This window comes from Xenopus tropicalis, chromosome 2, assembly GCF_000004195.4.
Source record: "Xenopus tropicalis strain Nigerian chromosome 2, UCB_Xtro_10.0, whole genome shotgun sequence".
Taxonomy (NCBI): Eukaryota; Metazoa; Chordata; class Amphibia; order Anura; family Pipidae; genus Xenopus; species Xenopus tropicalis.
The window spans coordinates 149,307,222-149,322,724 of NC_030678.2; the positions used below are offsets into that span (position 1 = coordinate 149,307,222).

The 15,503-nt window shown below is 40.5% G+C and overlaps 1 protein-coding gene across 1 annotated transcript; it reads right to left on the reverse strand.

The window, feature by feature from the left end:
• Positions 1-1,361: 1,361 nt before the first annotated feature.
• rcbtb1 (regulator of chromosome condensation (RCC1) and BTB (POZ) domain containing protein 1) lies at positions 1,362-15,494 on the reverse strand. The gene is given in 12 exon segments (NM_001017352.3): positions 1,362-2,253; positions 3,003-3,133; positions 4,707-4,858; positions 5,620-5,746; positions 7,676-7,866; positions 8,796-8,935; positions 10,321-10,428; positions 10,995-11,153; positions 12,083-12,249; positions 12,484-12,634; positions 13,549-13,716; positions 15,288-15,494. Coding segments are annotated over 12 exon segments (1,800 nt in total). The 5' UTR covers positions 15,453-15,494; the 3' UTR covers positions 1,362-2,112.
• Positions 15,495-15,503: the final 9 nt, after the last annotated feature.

Sequence of the window (15,503 nt, forward strand, 5' to 3'; positions counted from 1 at the left end):
AATTTTTCATCAATATCCGGAGTGCCTGCCTCATTTTTTTGATTTGTATGCCCATACTCTCAAACAAGTTCGTCCAGAAATTCAGGGAGGGCTGGTTGTTCCCCATACAGTGCATAATCACTTTTTTGCATAGAACATAAGAGTGCGGAGTCTAAATCTGGCTGCATTAGTGAATATTAAGTCATCAGTGACCCCTAGTAGGCAGACCACAGGGTCTACTATTTGGGGTGTGCCCAGTTTGTGGGCCAGGGTCCCCATTATATCCTTCCAGAATCTCTTTATCAGGGGACATGACCAGATCATATGTATAAAGTTAGAGAGTCTTGCCTTTTACCACTTAACAGCTTTAGATGGATAATATACACTTAGGGAAATTTACATTGTATAAGCCTGTCTTATTGGGATTAGGTAGTCATAGCCAGTGTCTACAGCTTCCTCCCATTGTTCTTCTTGTAGGTCTGGAATGGCCTGCATCCAGAGATGATATGCACAGGTAAAGGGTGCTGCGAGGCTCTCCATTATGTTGGCACTTTTATAAAAAAAAAACCTGCACATATTTGTGGCAGGCACTGGCTACATGATGACTCCTTATCTGGAAAATCCCAGGTCCAAAACAATGTAGATGCTAAAGTCTAATTATTTGATCCCTTATCCAGAAAACTCTGGCTTACAGGCCATCTCCTTGAGAGTCCATTTTAAGCAAGTTCTCTTTAAAACTAATTTCTTTTCTCTAATAAAACAGCAGCTTGTACTTCATGGCAATTAGTATCAAAACAATCCTATAAGGTTTATTTAACACTAAGTATTCCTTATCAGCTGTAAGGTATGATTGACTATCTAGAAAACCCCAAATCCCAAGCAGTCCAGATAACAGATCCTATACCTGTAATATACACTCACCTAAAGATTAGGAACACCTGTTCAATTTCTCATTAATGCAACTATCTAATCAACCAATCACATGGCAGTTGCTTCAATGCATTTAGGGGTGTGGTCCTGGTCAAGACAATCTCCTGAACTCCAAACTGAATGTCAGAATGGGAAAGAAAGGCGATTTAAGCAATTTTGAGCGTGGCATGGTTGTTGGTGCCAGACGGGCCGGTCTGAGTATTTCACAATCTGCTCAGTTACTGGGATTTTCACGCACAACCATTTCTAGGGTTTACAAAGAATGGTGTGAAAAGGGAAAAACATCCAGTATGCGGCAGTCCTGTGGGCGAAAATGCCTTGTTGATGCTAGAGGTCAGAGAAGGGTATTAGTATGGTGTTCCTAATAATCCTTTAGGTGAGTGTATGTACCCAATTAATTTAGACCAGGATTTGCAGAGATTTAGCCAGTTCAAGGATTTGTTGTACAAACTTCAGTAAAAATATTGTCAATATTTATTTTAGATATTAAAACATGTGCCATTAAATACAAAAAAATTCAAATAAAATCATAGCAATGAAGCAGTAAGTGCACTTTGAAGTTTGACAGCAGTTACAGAGACAGACTAGGTTCTCACAGCCAATAGCAATGGAGGAACTCATTTATAGCACAGGTAAAAAAGACTTACAGGCTGCTATTTCTAGGAACAGACTAAGAGTGGAGAAGTAGGAAAAACTGGGTGATCACAGACACCCATTCAAATGAATTGATGGTTGCAATGCTTTTATGGCACTTACAAGAAGCCGGAGAACCCAACATTTAGCTACAAATACAACAACAAACTGAACGGTAAAGGGCTTAAAATTATCTGCGGTTATGTAGAACACAACTGAGCAAATAGAGGCATGTGGGATAAGACATCGAGTCCTCTTTGCAGTAAGTAGTAAGCAGTTGATAGGCTTACTCCTGCAAGTGGGATGATGGCAGTCAGTTTAAAATTTAGAGGTGCATATATTTGTCTTATGCTGCACTAAACAGAAAAACTCAAATGTAATTCCAAGTGTAGTACAGTGGCCTACTGGGTCAGACCTACAGGCTTAGAGGCCTCACACAAACTTCCATTGGTTTTAATTTACACTTGATCCTTTGAAATGAAGCCCCCCACTGGCTCACTGTTGCAGAAAAAAAATGCTGACATAAAATGCTGTTTACAAAGCGGTGAGCTTCCCATTTAAAGTAACTTGTTAGTTCCTAAATCCTCCACTTCTGCCAGCCTTGACAATGAAGTCTTTAAGCAGCATGCCATCCATTTGCCAGAATGCATCAGTCTGTGTGACGTCTGTCAGATGATTGACACAAAACCGGAAACAAAAGTCTTCCAAATCCTTAAAAGGAAAGGGAAAGGTTAATAAAATTCTAAAGGCATTCTTTTTAAGTACTTATTGCATATCTAAATTCCCAGATCCCTGCTTGCTTCTCTGAGATATGGTGCTGGCAGCCTACAGCAGTGTGAAGCCTACAGTGACATCACTGAAATCTCTCCCCTTCCTGTAGGTGCCAGCGGCAGCCTTCCTATTCTCTGAGCATGTGTAACTTGATCCTGTCTGCTGTTCCGAGCTACACATGCCCACCAGCCAATCAGAAGCGGATCTGCCAGAGGGGAGGGGTGGAGGGAATGAAACATGTGCAGTATGAAGCAAGGAGGGAAAGGAAGGGATAATACCTTTTTAGAGATGGCTGCCTGTTCTAGAAAATGTGAAGTAAGTGTGACTGAGTAAATATTTGATTAGGTGAGCCAAAGTGTGGTGTTTATACTAAATAGGAGGACTATTGGGCAGTATGCTTTTTAAATTTTGCCTTGCATTCTCCTTTAAGGGGGGGGGGGGGGGGGGAGAAAAACATATTACAGATTGTGTAATATATTTACTCCAACTGTGCATTTACAAGAGCTGTGGGCATGGATATCACCCAGTAAGCATTGTTCCCCATTGGTCCCGGTTGGCTGTAAAACTTACTACAGATCATGGCACTTAGTAATGAAAGATCTGTAATGAGGTGCTCACTGCAATTTTACAATTCAGCCCCATTATTAGATTGCAGTGAATAACTGCAGGGAATTTAACTGTATATGTACCTCTGCCTCATATCGGACAGCAGCAGAAAGCAGCAGGAATGCATTATCCACAGTTATTCCTCTCTTTATAATGTGCTGACACAGCTTCTTCAATCTGTTTTCACAGTAGGATGTAGCCAGATCCAAGAGCCCTTGATGGAAACAAATCAAAGTAAAATATAGCCAAATTAAATTCAAGCAAGCAAATACATATAGATTATGGTAGCACAAACCTCACACCGCCACATGCACTCTACTTAAAGATGGAGACTCGTGTTCCCTGGCAAAATCACAACAATTTTACACAAGTCTGGGGAACTCATGGGCAGACTAAGGAGTTAAAAAAAAAAAAGAAAAAAAAAAGCACATCTGTCCTGGTCAGGGGCAGGCCAAGCCGACTGGGCGCCCTAGGCAACCCAGCCCTGGTCTTGGTGGCCCCTTCCCTGATGGGAACAAAACTGCTGGCTCAGGTATGGGGCCCCAGTAGGTGCCTTGGCCAGAAAGCAGATCACTAAGCAGATTGAAAATTGATCTAAAGTTAACAAATTAGTGTAAGGTTGTGCAAAGCAATACTCTGGTTATAGAAATGCATACTGCAAAGGTGCTCAAAGGCAAGGCTGTGAAGTCTGAAGCAGTTTCAGTACCTGGAGTTGGCAAAATGTACAGACTGACGCCTAATAAATTGAAAAAGCACATTGTAACATTGTATTCCCCCCCCCCCATTACAGATAGTCATAGTAAAAGTATTGCTCTGCTTTAAGAAAGCCCAGTGTCTAATTTCACTAGTGTTAAGTCCAGATGAGCTATTATAACCCTTGTTTTCATTTTTTTGTCTTCTTTAAGCTTAACGAATTGTAGGTTTTTTGTTTTTTTTAATTACATGCCAAAATGATAGGCTTAGTTATATAGAATTAGACCCAAACTTGACCAGTATCCTCATTCATGCTGGCAGTGACAGGCTTAGATGGCCCATAGGGTAGTGCATCAGCTTTATGGCCAGTAGTTCTTGGTCACTATTCTACAGAATGTATTGTATTGTTATGCTATGTAACATGTGCCTTTTTTCAGTTCTAATAGTTACCCCCATGTCTATACAAGTTTTTATATAAAACTGTAGTAAGGATTTAAAGCAAACAACTTTTACCAGTGCTGGGCAACAGAACATATTACCCGTACACTTTTTGGTGTTACTGTTACATTAAAAACAGTAGCAGGTGGCAGTAAAAAAAAAAGATGTACCGACTCCACAGCCATGCTCAAAGGTCAGCAACCCAGAGTCTACACACTCTGCGCTGTTAACTTAGGTTACTTGTGGAGATGAACCGAAGGTCTGCTAGCTGAAAAAGAAAAAACCCCAAAAAACAGACCGGTAAAGTATGTAAACTGAAGTGTGCGCTTGAGTAAGTTTACATCCTTTTTTCCGTTTTGAACCCCTTTAATAGTTTGGCCCTTTTAAAAAGGAAAATTAAAATATTAAGGGCCTCATTCATCATTGCTCTGGGTAACTGCTAACTTAAGCCCTAGAAAATGGTCTAGGAAGTGTAAAACTGAGCACAAACATACAGATTGCAGATATGTCTGGTTCAATGGAGCTTTGAACAGGGGTACTGTCTCATGCCCCTTATGCTGGATGCAGCTCTGCAGAACAGGCAGCCCTGCATTCAAGTGCGGTGCAACTGGAAGCTTCTTTAATGAGGCATTAATATTAAAGAAAGGCAAACTTACCTATAGCATCTTCTGGTGGCAGGTCCACATTGTCTGTATATAGATATTCTAGAAAGGCACGGTACACTGCATATGAAAACTGGTCAATTTCAATCATGTCCTTGCTATTCTCATTCCAGTGGGACTGAAACATTGTCCGAAAATGCTCACACCTGAAAACAGTTAACTTGTTATTTCCACTTTTTTACATTACAGAATGCAAGTGGATTATCAGAAATGTCAAACCTCCTAATAAAAATGTTTGAAAGATTAACAAAATATGCATTTGTGCATTTTTAATATTTTTGAAGCTAATATGCCATTTTCTGTGATCCTGGTAGCGATGTGCAGGTCAGGAAAAACTCAACCCACATCAGACCCCAACCCACAAAACTTTAACCTGCAAAACATTGACATTGTAGGGCGCACACCAAGCCCATATCTTCCTCTTTTGGCTCTGACAAGGAAGCTTCAGGAGCAAAGGAATGGTGTTACTCCCCCAGTCTAACTCACACCCAACCCAAACCTGCAATGGTTGCCCAAATTTCAACCCTAACCCACCTGACCTTTAAGGGTAAATCTGCAATTCCCATGGGCTGTGGGTCAACTGGCATAACACTAATTCCTGGCTGACTCCTCAAACAATGTAGCCAAAGACAGGGTTAACAGACCTGGTGAGAACTGAATTCTGCAACATTTAGAGAGCCAGACCTATAAAATTGCTAGGACCTTTTAGAAATGCAGCATACACACACACACTCACAAACTCATTTTTACCAACTCTAGGGCTAAAAACACAGGCATGTGAGGAATCTGTGCGGATAAGTGCAATATCCATGCCTGCATACCATAAACTACCAACAGATTTGTTTAACTAAAAGTCAAGCCAAAAAGTAAAATCCCACCAGGCTGAGAATAAGCACACCCACATTACCTTATTTTCAAGACAGCTTTATGTACATATATGTCTTTTCCATCAACCCTGAATTTCAAATCAGAGGTTTCTTCACTGTCAAATTCCTTCTTGAGAGACTCTGCAACTGTAAGAAAGTCTTCATGTTCTAGTCAAGGTGAGGGGGGCAGGGAAAAAAAAAAAAAAAGTTTGTAGCCATTACCACTTCTATTTTGGTTACCTTGTTAGTCACCATAAAGCTATCCATTACCTCTCATAATATGAAGGGCAGGAGGTACTTGCCAACACCACACTTCAGCATAAAAAAAGCTAAAGCTTGCGACCTTCTGTCCTGTTGGCTTTGTGTATTCTGCTTAGCAAATATTTTTGACCCAAAAAGATATTTAATGCATTGGCATTAGCAAGTGTAATTACACTTTTGTAATCTTATTGCATTTAGCGTAGGTTTAGTTTAGTGCAAAATTCAAACGCACTCCCATTTCAGGGTCTCTATAGCCACATGCTTGGTAATCCTACACATTAAGAGCATGTGTTCAGGAGAACCCCTTGACATTCAATTTATGTCTTATGATGATTCTGTACCCAAGATGGGGTGAGGAGTTTGGAAATTAAGTCTCAAGAGAACTTTAGTAAATATTTGCAGTTTAAAGTAGTTTACCCATTTACGTAGTCAGACTGTACAAAAAAATGTTACAGGTCTTATTCATTTCTGGTGCGGTTCTTTTGAAAAGTTTCTACTGTATCTATTCACGTTGTGATCTTAATCACACATTCGTTATTTGTTACTTGAAGCCAAATTATGAGAATGTACCAAGTATCTTTATTTCAGGCTTTTAAAGCATAACACAGCATGAAAGCAAACACAGGAATAGCATCACCCGACATGTTTTGATTTATTTGCTGCTGTTAATGCGACGTAGACATTGCCTTTAGGTTTAATGTGTTTAACAGACGCGTGTTAGGGCTCTGGCACACGGGGGAGATTAGTCGCCCGCGATTAACTCCCTGTTCGCGGGCTACTAATCTCCCGGAGTTGCCTACCCCTGCCATCCCACCGGCGAAAAAGACTCGCGAGTCTTTTTCGGCGATTTCCGGAAATCGCCCCGCCGCGTCTGCCATCCCGCCGGCGACTTACATGTTCGCCGGTGGGATGGCAGGGGTAGGCAACTCCGGGAGATTAGTCGCCCGCAAACAGGGAGTTTTATCGCGGGCGACTAATCTCCCCCGTGTGCCAGAGTCCTTACAGAAGAAATTCACATCCCACCTCTTGTACAGACCTTTTGGAAATCTAGTAGATTACTTCCCTACAATTAATAGAGAAGGTGATTTCACCAACTTGTCAAGGTGACATGGCAATTAAATTGTACTTTAGGGTAATTCATCTCCCACAGTACACTGGGCAAAGTAGACACCCTATCTTTTAGTTTGCAAACAGTATGTTCAACATATTGAGTGTGGCATTTTTCACTGTAGGTACTGGATCAGAAGTGAACATGTGGGCACTGACCTACAACAGAGGGGGTGCTGGAGCAGTTAGTGCTGTTCCTATAAATAAAAATGAATCCCTAAGAAAAATACATCAAGATCAGTTGACATTAAATGAAGCATTACATTTAGCCAGCAGGTTATAAGCAAGATATGGTTTTCTGCCAAACCCTTTGCAAACTTTAGCAGCCTAAACAAGCTGGCCATACACGCACTGATAATTGTGCAAAACCTAATTTTGTACTATTTTCGGAATGTGTGGACTCCAAATTATTCATGCGATGTTGATCCGTCAGTCTGACAGGTTAGATTAGTCAATCTGACAGTTCGAAGAATTTTGGTCGGATAACAATAAAATCTGCGCATGTATTGTGTATCCGACTATCTTTGAGGGACCTACAATGAATTTCTACAAAAACCACCTTTCTACAACTGGTATCTGCCAACTATTTCATGTTGAGAACATCCTCCAACTTCAGTCTGAATGGTAGTTTTAGATTGTTGCATTTAAACGTATTCTGAACATTTGACAGAAGACTAAAATCTGAACATGTATGGCCACCTTAAGTGTTCATGCAGAGAGAAGTCTTACCGACTGAGAGGAATCGCCACATTACAGGTGGATTAGAAAAACAGGCAAATACATCATCTGTGCAGCTGAAGTGCGTGAGATGTGGGGAAAGAAGAGATTGTCCTCGACACAGGCCCCACATATAAACTTGCCCACTCTGGGACTTAGCAGCAGATATATTGGTAGAATGGCAAGCTGTCACTTCCACCATCCTGGGAAAACAAACATTTAAATAGCCTAGATTTAATAGTTTAAGCATATCAGGATTAGATCTCTCTATACTCCGTTATAGGATAGAGCTTCAAAATAATAATTTAAGATTCTACAGATATTTCATCACATGGTTAGATTTTCTCAATAGTAACATACTAAACCCAACACTGCTGATAGCAAATGTAAAAGGTATGTTTAAGTGAGAAGCAACCTGTACAGGTGTAGGATAAGTTATCCAGAACGTTTCGAATTATGGGAAGGCCATATCAAATAGACTACATTTTATTAAATTTCTTACGAATGATTTCCTTTTTCTCTAACAAAACAATACCTTGTACTTGATCCCAACTTAGATATTAATCCTTATGGGAGGCAAAACAATCTTACTGGGTTTATTTAATGTTTAAATTCAGTAGACAAAGTATAGGGGTCCAAGTTATGGAAAGACCAGTTATCTGGAAAACCTTAGGTCCCGAGCATTCTGGATAACAGGTCCCATACTAGTACTGTGCAGAAGTCTTCTGCATCAAGGTCGGTGAAAGAGCAAGGAGATCAAAAATACAAAAATGTCTCTTAAGAAGCAGAGCATCCCTATGGATCACTTGGAGGTGGCGTTAATCTTGCCATGGTGTAAAATTTGAAGTATAATGTAGTGAGCATCCTGCATCAGCAAAGCCTCACTCAAGCAAAATCTGGATGAAAGAAACTAGTTTTAGCTACAAAAGCACAAGAAACGTCAAGGACACCTGCTGGACAACTCAGGCTTGCTTCCCTTCAAAATCAGATGTGTTGCACTTCTATCTGCACAGAATTAAGAATGACCAGATCCCTGGTACACAAATCTTCATGTTAGAATCTGGATATAATATAAATAAATTATATATATATATATATATATATATATGCAATGCCAAATCTGTGATCTTACCTCTCATTTGTACCAACTTTTACAGGTGCAGTCTGGTTGCTTTTATTTCCAATTCCCAACTGTCCATGACTGTTTGCCCCCCAAGCATAGAGTACACCTTGATCACTTAGTGCCAAAGTGTGGGCATAGCCAAGAACTACCTGCCAATAAAACAAAATTGAATAAGGTTGCTTTACAAGGCCAAAACATTTGGTTTAAATAATATATGCAGAAATACAAAAGCTAAACTTTTATTGAAAGTACTACATGCGCTTTTTCAGAACCACAGTAACTGTAAAATACAAGTCCATTCTTTATCTATGACTTGGGTAAAGGAAATATTCAAATATAGCTAAAGACTGATTTTCTTTTCCTGTGGTTTAAAAAGGAGAATGAAAGTTTTGGCATTTTACTGCCAATAGATTTGCCACATTAGTGCCACCTAGAACACAATATTTATTCTGCAGAAAGCTTGATCATACCCGAGTAAAGATCCCTAGAAGCTCTGTTTACGACTGTATCCAGCGTCAGACTTGTCGGCCCAGGTGTCAGTGGGCCTTCCTGTTCCTAACCATTTAATTGAATTCCCTACTTAATGGTCATTCCCTATTTCTGAATGGGAACAGAGGAAAAAATAGATGGAAAGCTAGATGCTTACATGTAACTTCAAACAGGAGAAGAGATGTTGAAGGAGGAAAATTTTGGAGAGTGGGCCCATAGTCTATGGTTTACTGGTGGGCCCCTGGGGTTCCCGCCAGACACAGATTGCAGCTGCCATTCTAGCTTGGTCTTCATAGCTTCCTTCTTACAGCTAATTTGTTATAGCTCAGATTACACATTCCTAAGGTTGGGGGGAGGGGGGAAACAGAACTGTGCAGATTCTGGCCCCTGGAATGAATGAAGCATTTTCCCCAAGGGGAAGTCTGACACCCTAAGAACATGTTTACAAAATAGGGAGACAAGAAATCCTGTGTTTCTTTTGATAGAGAACTTTATCAGAAAGGTCTACGTTTTTTCCTTCTCCTTTAAAGAGATTCAACTTGTGCTTCCCCAGTGGAACCAAGGCTGTTATAGGCAATACCAAAACCTACTAAGCTGTCTTATATTAACACGTATTAACACTTGGAGGGGACACGTACCCAAAATTTACACACCCGTGTCATAAGTTTTCCATTATACCACTTTAAAATTACAGTACCATAGCAATATTCAACAGGGTCAGAAAACGTTTGAGACCAGCATTGCAGAACTAAGTCACAGTACCTTCTCAATGCAAAAATTACAAGTCTATCATTCTGCAGTGTCTGTGGTATAGAAGACTACCTGCCTATACACTGGCAATTCTCAAAATGATGCCAAGTTTGTAGCCATTTTCCCTTAGCACAAATCACTTTATAGAGTTTAAGATACTCTACTCAAGGACATGGACAAAACAAGTCATTTTTATCATTTGGATAATAGATAAATCCCTTTTCAGATTATAGTAAAACTGCATAACTTAAACATAAATACAAAACCTTATACATATGCAGACTTAAAAGCTCACCTGTATAATACAAACTGGATGTGCAAAGACAAGTCTGCAAGGCATAAGCTGATTTCCAGTATTCCCTATGCCAAGCTGTCCAGTACCATTATACCCCCAACAATATACCTTAAGGAAAAAAAAAAAGTTACTTTAAGGTTGTGGTTTATAGCATAAGCTTAAATGCAGTCGTTAAAAAAGTTTGGAAAGAGCAGTGATATACAAAAAAAAAAGGGGGGGCTACAGTCTTGATCTTAAGTGCATAGTGTTCTATATAGAGGTTTCCATATTGCTAGCAATATGATGGCAGTAGAGATGTATTTGTTTTAGGAATGAATGACATACAAAACAATTTTTGATCTTAACTTATATGTATTTAATGAGCAGCCAAGACTGACGACCATCTGCCAAATTTTAATGTTTTGCTAGGGTCAGAATCCATAGCCAAAGTAAAGAACTTGGCAATAACAAAAGCAAAGAATTTTCTTTTGATTCTCTCAAAAAGAACAAAAAACAATGCGCTGGAAACAAACAAGTTTCTACTAAGCTTTCTACTAATACCTAAATACTTTGACAACATATTAATGCATGTCATGTGACCTCTACTTTAAATAAAATGGCAAGTTTGAGCTAAAAGAATGCTAGCCACCTTAAGCTGCACAAGATAAAACATTAGACGAAATGAATGAACATACATGCCCATTGTCGGTTACAGCCATGGAGCTACTCTGCCCAGCCGCAATTGATACGACTACTTTACTCTGAAGGGTAGCCGACACTCTGCGTGGAACAGACTGGTTTGCAGTGGTGCCAGAGCCAACTTGTCCACAGTTATTGTAGCCCCAACAAAAAACCTAAAACAAAACATTCAATTGCTAGTTACTACAAGTTTTTAGGTTAAACTAACTTGCAAAAAGCTCATGTGCGAGTATGAAAGTCTCAGCACTTCCAGAAACTGTGCCACAGTAAATAGAACGTGGATGTGAAGAGTCACACAATAGTGCAAACATATGTACATATTTTAGCATATTTGTGCAAGAGTACTTGTTAACCAAGTGCAGATTTGCTCCAGTGTGGCTACACAAAACCCAGTTATAAGCCAGCCAGGTAAAATTGGAGATTATGTTCCCTGGCAGGCAATCCTTAGCCTTGCATTAGCGTTATCTTAGCTACATAAGACTCAGTCTAAGGCAGAACTTAAATGTATTAACCGGACTTGCCACTACTAGGTGCCTTGTTAGGGGTAATAGACTTAATTTATAGACAATCTTAAAGAAGAGCATATGTATTCCCATATTAAGAAAAGAAATTAGAAATTTCAGATGTACACTGCACAGGAAATGGCTTCAATAGGAACAAACTAAGATACGGATACACACTTATTTCCATCATTTCCTGTGTTTGTATTGCTGTTTATGTTGGTCACACCAGTAGTAGTAATTTTGCTTAAATTGGCACTGGAATCTAATCCAAATGTTAGACCCAGCCAGTTTTATTGATATATTCAAAGGGAAATTAACCCCACTCCCCCCCCCAGACTGAAGAGAAAAAACCCATTATGGTCCAAGTGAGTCAGATAGGTAGCATCCATAATGGTTTCCTTAAAATCTTTGGAATCATGTATGTTTAGAGGAAAAAAATATAAAATTGCACATTTATTTTTGTCAGTTAAGATTTGTGCACCTTTACAGAAGCCCAATTGGAAGAGTTAATGCCTATAAAAAAAAGTAGTGTGGTGGTATTTAAGTACTTATTTTATAACAAGGGAAAGCAGTCTACTTACCTCTCCATCAGATGTCAGAGCCATTGAATGGTGAGAGCCACAGGCTACCTGTACGACTTTTTTTGCCAACAGTTCCATGCAGACCTGGACAGGAGCGACTCCTTGGATTGCATTACCATTGCCTAGTTGGCTATAGCCATTATGCCCCCAAGAATAAACCTCTCCATCTGGATAGAACACAAATACATCAGATAGGGTGTTAATATCCTTTGCCCATTTCTCAGCTATTTAAATATACACCATTGACAAACACGGTCACACTATTTTAAACCTAAAAGAATGCTTTTGCTGTTGGTGGGGAATCTATGAGATTGAAACACTTAAGCCCAGAAGGTTATTTTAAAAAACATATGGAGACCTTTACAGAAGTGACCACAAAACATATCCCCAACTCTAAATACCTTCATTGCACACCAGTATATGAGGGCCACTGCCATAACTTAGGTCAACAATTCTCTTGCCACAGAGTACATCAAGCCTTCTGGGGATTATGGTGCTTTGATTGTCTCCAGTTCCCAGGCAATTGCTGCTGTTCATTCCAAAAACAAATACCTGGGGGGAGAAAAAAATGTCTTGTCATCCACCACCATACAGTGTAGTAGTGTAACTAGTATACAGTCAAATATCCAGAGTTTAGGGAAAGGAATAACAGGGAAATACTGTATTAGAATATTGCCACCATTTACTCAGCATTGTACAGAGACTGTTCAGTTAAAACTGTATCAGCCACAAATTATTTTTTGCACCCAAGGTCTCTAACAATTTTTTTTGGAGTTGTGACAGGAATATAGAACAAGTAGTAACCAACTCATACACAAGAGCATAAACTCCTTGCACGCTACACCCAGGATGACAAATACCTCCTGTCAACAGGCTCCAGTCCAACTAGAAGCATCAGACTATATTCTTTGCGCATACATTATATTTCCAGAAGATGTCACTGGATACCATCAAAGTACTATCATGTCATTCATTTTATCAGTAACTCCTTTATAGCATGTAACTTGCCAAGGTTAAAAACCGCACTTCATGAAAATGTCTCTCCACTAGTTGCATATACCAAACATGATGATTTAATAGCAGCAGACATCTCACTTATGTAGGGTTAAGGTAGTCATACACTAAGATTGTTTCCACCTTAGGTGGGCAAATATCAGGATTCTTCAGCCCTGAGTCAACATGGTGGGCAAAAAATGCCACCACACCATGTTATTACCTTTTCCAGGCATCACTAGTGATAAGTTACACTTCCATCAGAAAACTTAATGGGCTGTGCAAGACCAAGCAAACAACCCCTAGAAAAGGTAAGTAAACGGATTACCAAAAAGGAGCACTGAACTGGGGAAGTGCCTTATTGAATGAACTCACTCAGGTTGCCTAACTTTTACTTTATATATAAGTTCAGCATTTAGTTTAAACATACACATTTAAATCATGTTTCCAGGTGTTAGATGCAAGAGTCCTACCTCATTATTCTGAGTGGTATATATGGCCTCGTTTGCAGCAGAGCCAAAAATGCATGCTTGCCGGATGCTGGCCAAGTCTTGAGGTGAAAGCAGGGCAAACAAAGGCCATTTTCCAAAATCTACCATGTCTGCGTTGGGTTTTGTGCAGGCTGTTACTGGTTTACATATCTTGAGACAAGATTAAACAAGAGTTGTTATACATTAAGATCAACAAGCATTTAGAAATATTCTACCAATCTTTCCAACTATGCTTAACACACTATTACTTTATATAAATACATGGCTGTGTAGCCATGGGGGCAGCAACTCAAGATAGAAAAGGAGAGAAGGCACAGGTTACTTAGCAGAAAAGCTCTGTATAATACACTGGGTTTATTTCTTACAAAGGACTTTAAATTCACAGTACTCTATAAAGCTTAAGCCACCCATAGACGCACCGTTAATATCTTATAAAACTTTGTTTCGTACAATATTCTGTGTGTGTATGGCAGCTCGACTGATATTGCAAAAGGCCATGGATATCGGTCGACTTGTTGATTGGCCAGGTTAAAAGATTTTGATTGGGCGCTCTTGAAGGAGCGCAAGCAATATCTACATTCAGGACTGAATCAGCACAAGGAGGTAGAATTTTTATTGTTTCTACCTCCATATCTGGCAATTCAGCCCTGAACGTCAGTGGAGGGTGGGAACGAACTACTGGTCGCACGAAACGCCAAAATTGTTACATGATCTGATCTGCTATTTAACCTGTGCCATTTAGCCCTAATTCAACTTGAATGGCTGCCCCAGCTTTAATTGGCTATTTGGTAGCCCCGATGTGGACTGGCAGCCTACAGAAGGCTCTGATTGGCTTTACACTGGGTTTTATGCAACCAAAACTTGCCCCCAAGCCAGAAATTAAAAAATAAACAGCTACTTTGAGGCCACTGGGAGCAACATCCAAGGGGTTGAGAGCAACATGTTGCTCACGAATCACTGGTTGGGGATCATTGCTTTAAGGTATAAAACATAAGGCACCTGCTTCCTATACCTGCTGTACCAGCCCAGAAATGACATTAGGGAGGAGTGGCCATAAGCACTGCACTCAGGCTGGGAAATGGCCTCACACTTTCACTTTCACTTGCCAAGATAAAAACATTCAGAAAAGGAGAACTTTGTTGCTTTAGAGGTTAATGGTGGCTGGCAGATTTCAGTTCTGGCCCCAAGCTATTTATGGTGGCATGCTTAGGCAGCACAGACAAGGGCACAGTGGGACAGGGGCCCCTGAGGTGGAGCTCACATGCTGCAAGGAGACTAGTGTGCAGCACCAAATGTACACATCAGCTCTAAAGCCTTATTTTAACCTTCAGTACCAAGAGGTTGCTGGACTACAACTCCCATCATTCTTCCACATATGGAAAATTAACCCATGCAGGGAATTGCAGGCCAACTAAGTCTTGGCTCAATAACACTAGTCTAAAGGTTTTGCTAATGGTGGTGGTGCTTACACTGGTGAGGGATGGTGGTGTGTAAAGTCTAACTCCCTGAGGATTATATTCACAAAAACAACTCAGGTTTGACGCTAACGTTGCGCATAACTGTACGCCAGAGCCTGGAGCGCACACTACGGGCAGCCACTAGCCTATAAACCCCCCCCCCCCAGACAACTGCACAGAAACCAGAGCCATGGCGAATATACACAAGTAATTAGCGCAATATACTGGCACCATTCCTCCCCAATAAAGACTAGTGCCCATTACCTGCTGGCGCAGCGGGCTGTCAATCGTTTCCTCCCACTCAGTTATCGATGCGGCACGAAAACAGCGAGATTCTCGGATACTGCGCCGGGGCACAGCTCTCTGGGTGCGCAGATAGCTCCCAGCCGGTCTCTGTCTGAGCGTATGAGCCGGGCGGGCAAAGGCCATATCACGTGATGAGTCGGGGCAGCGAGGGTTTGTTAGGAACGCCTCTTTTTC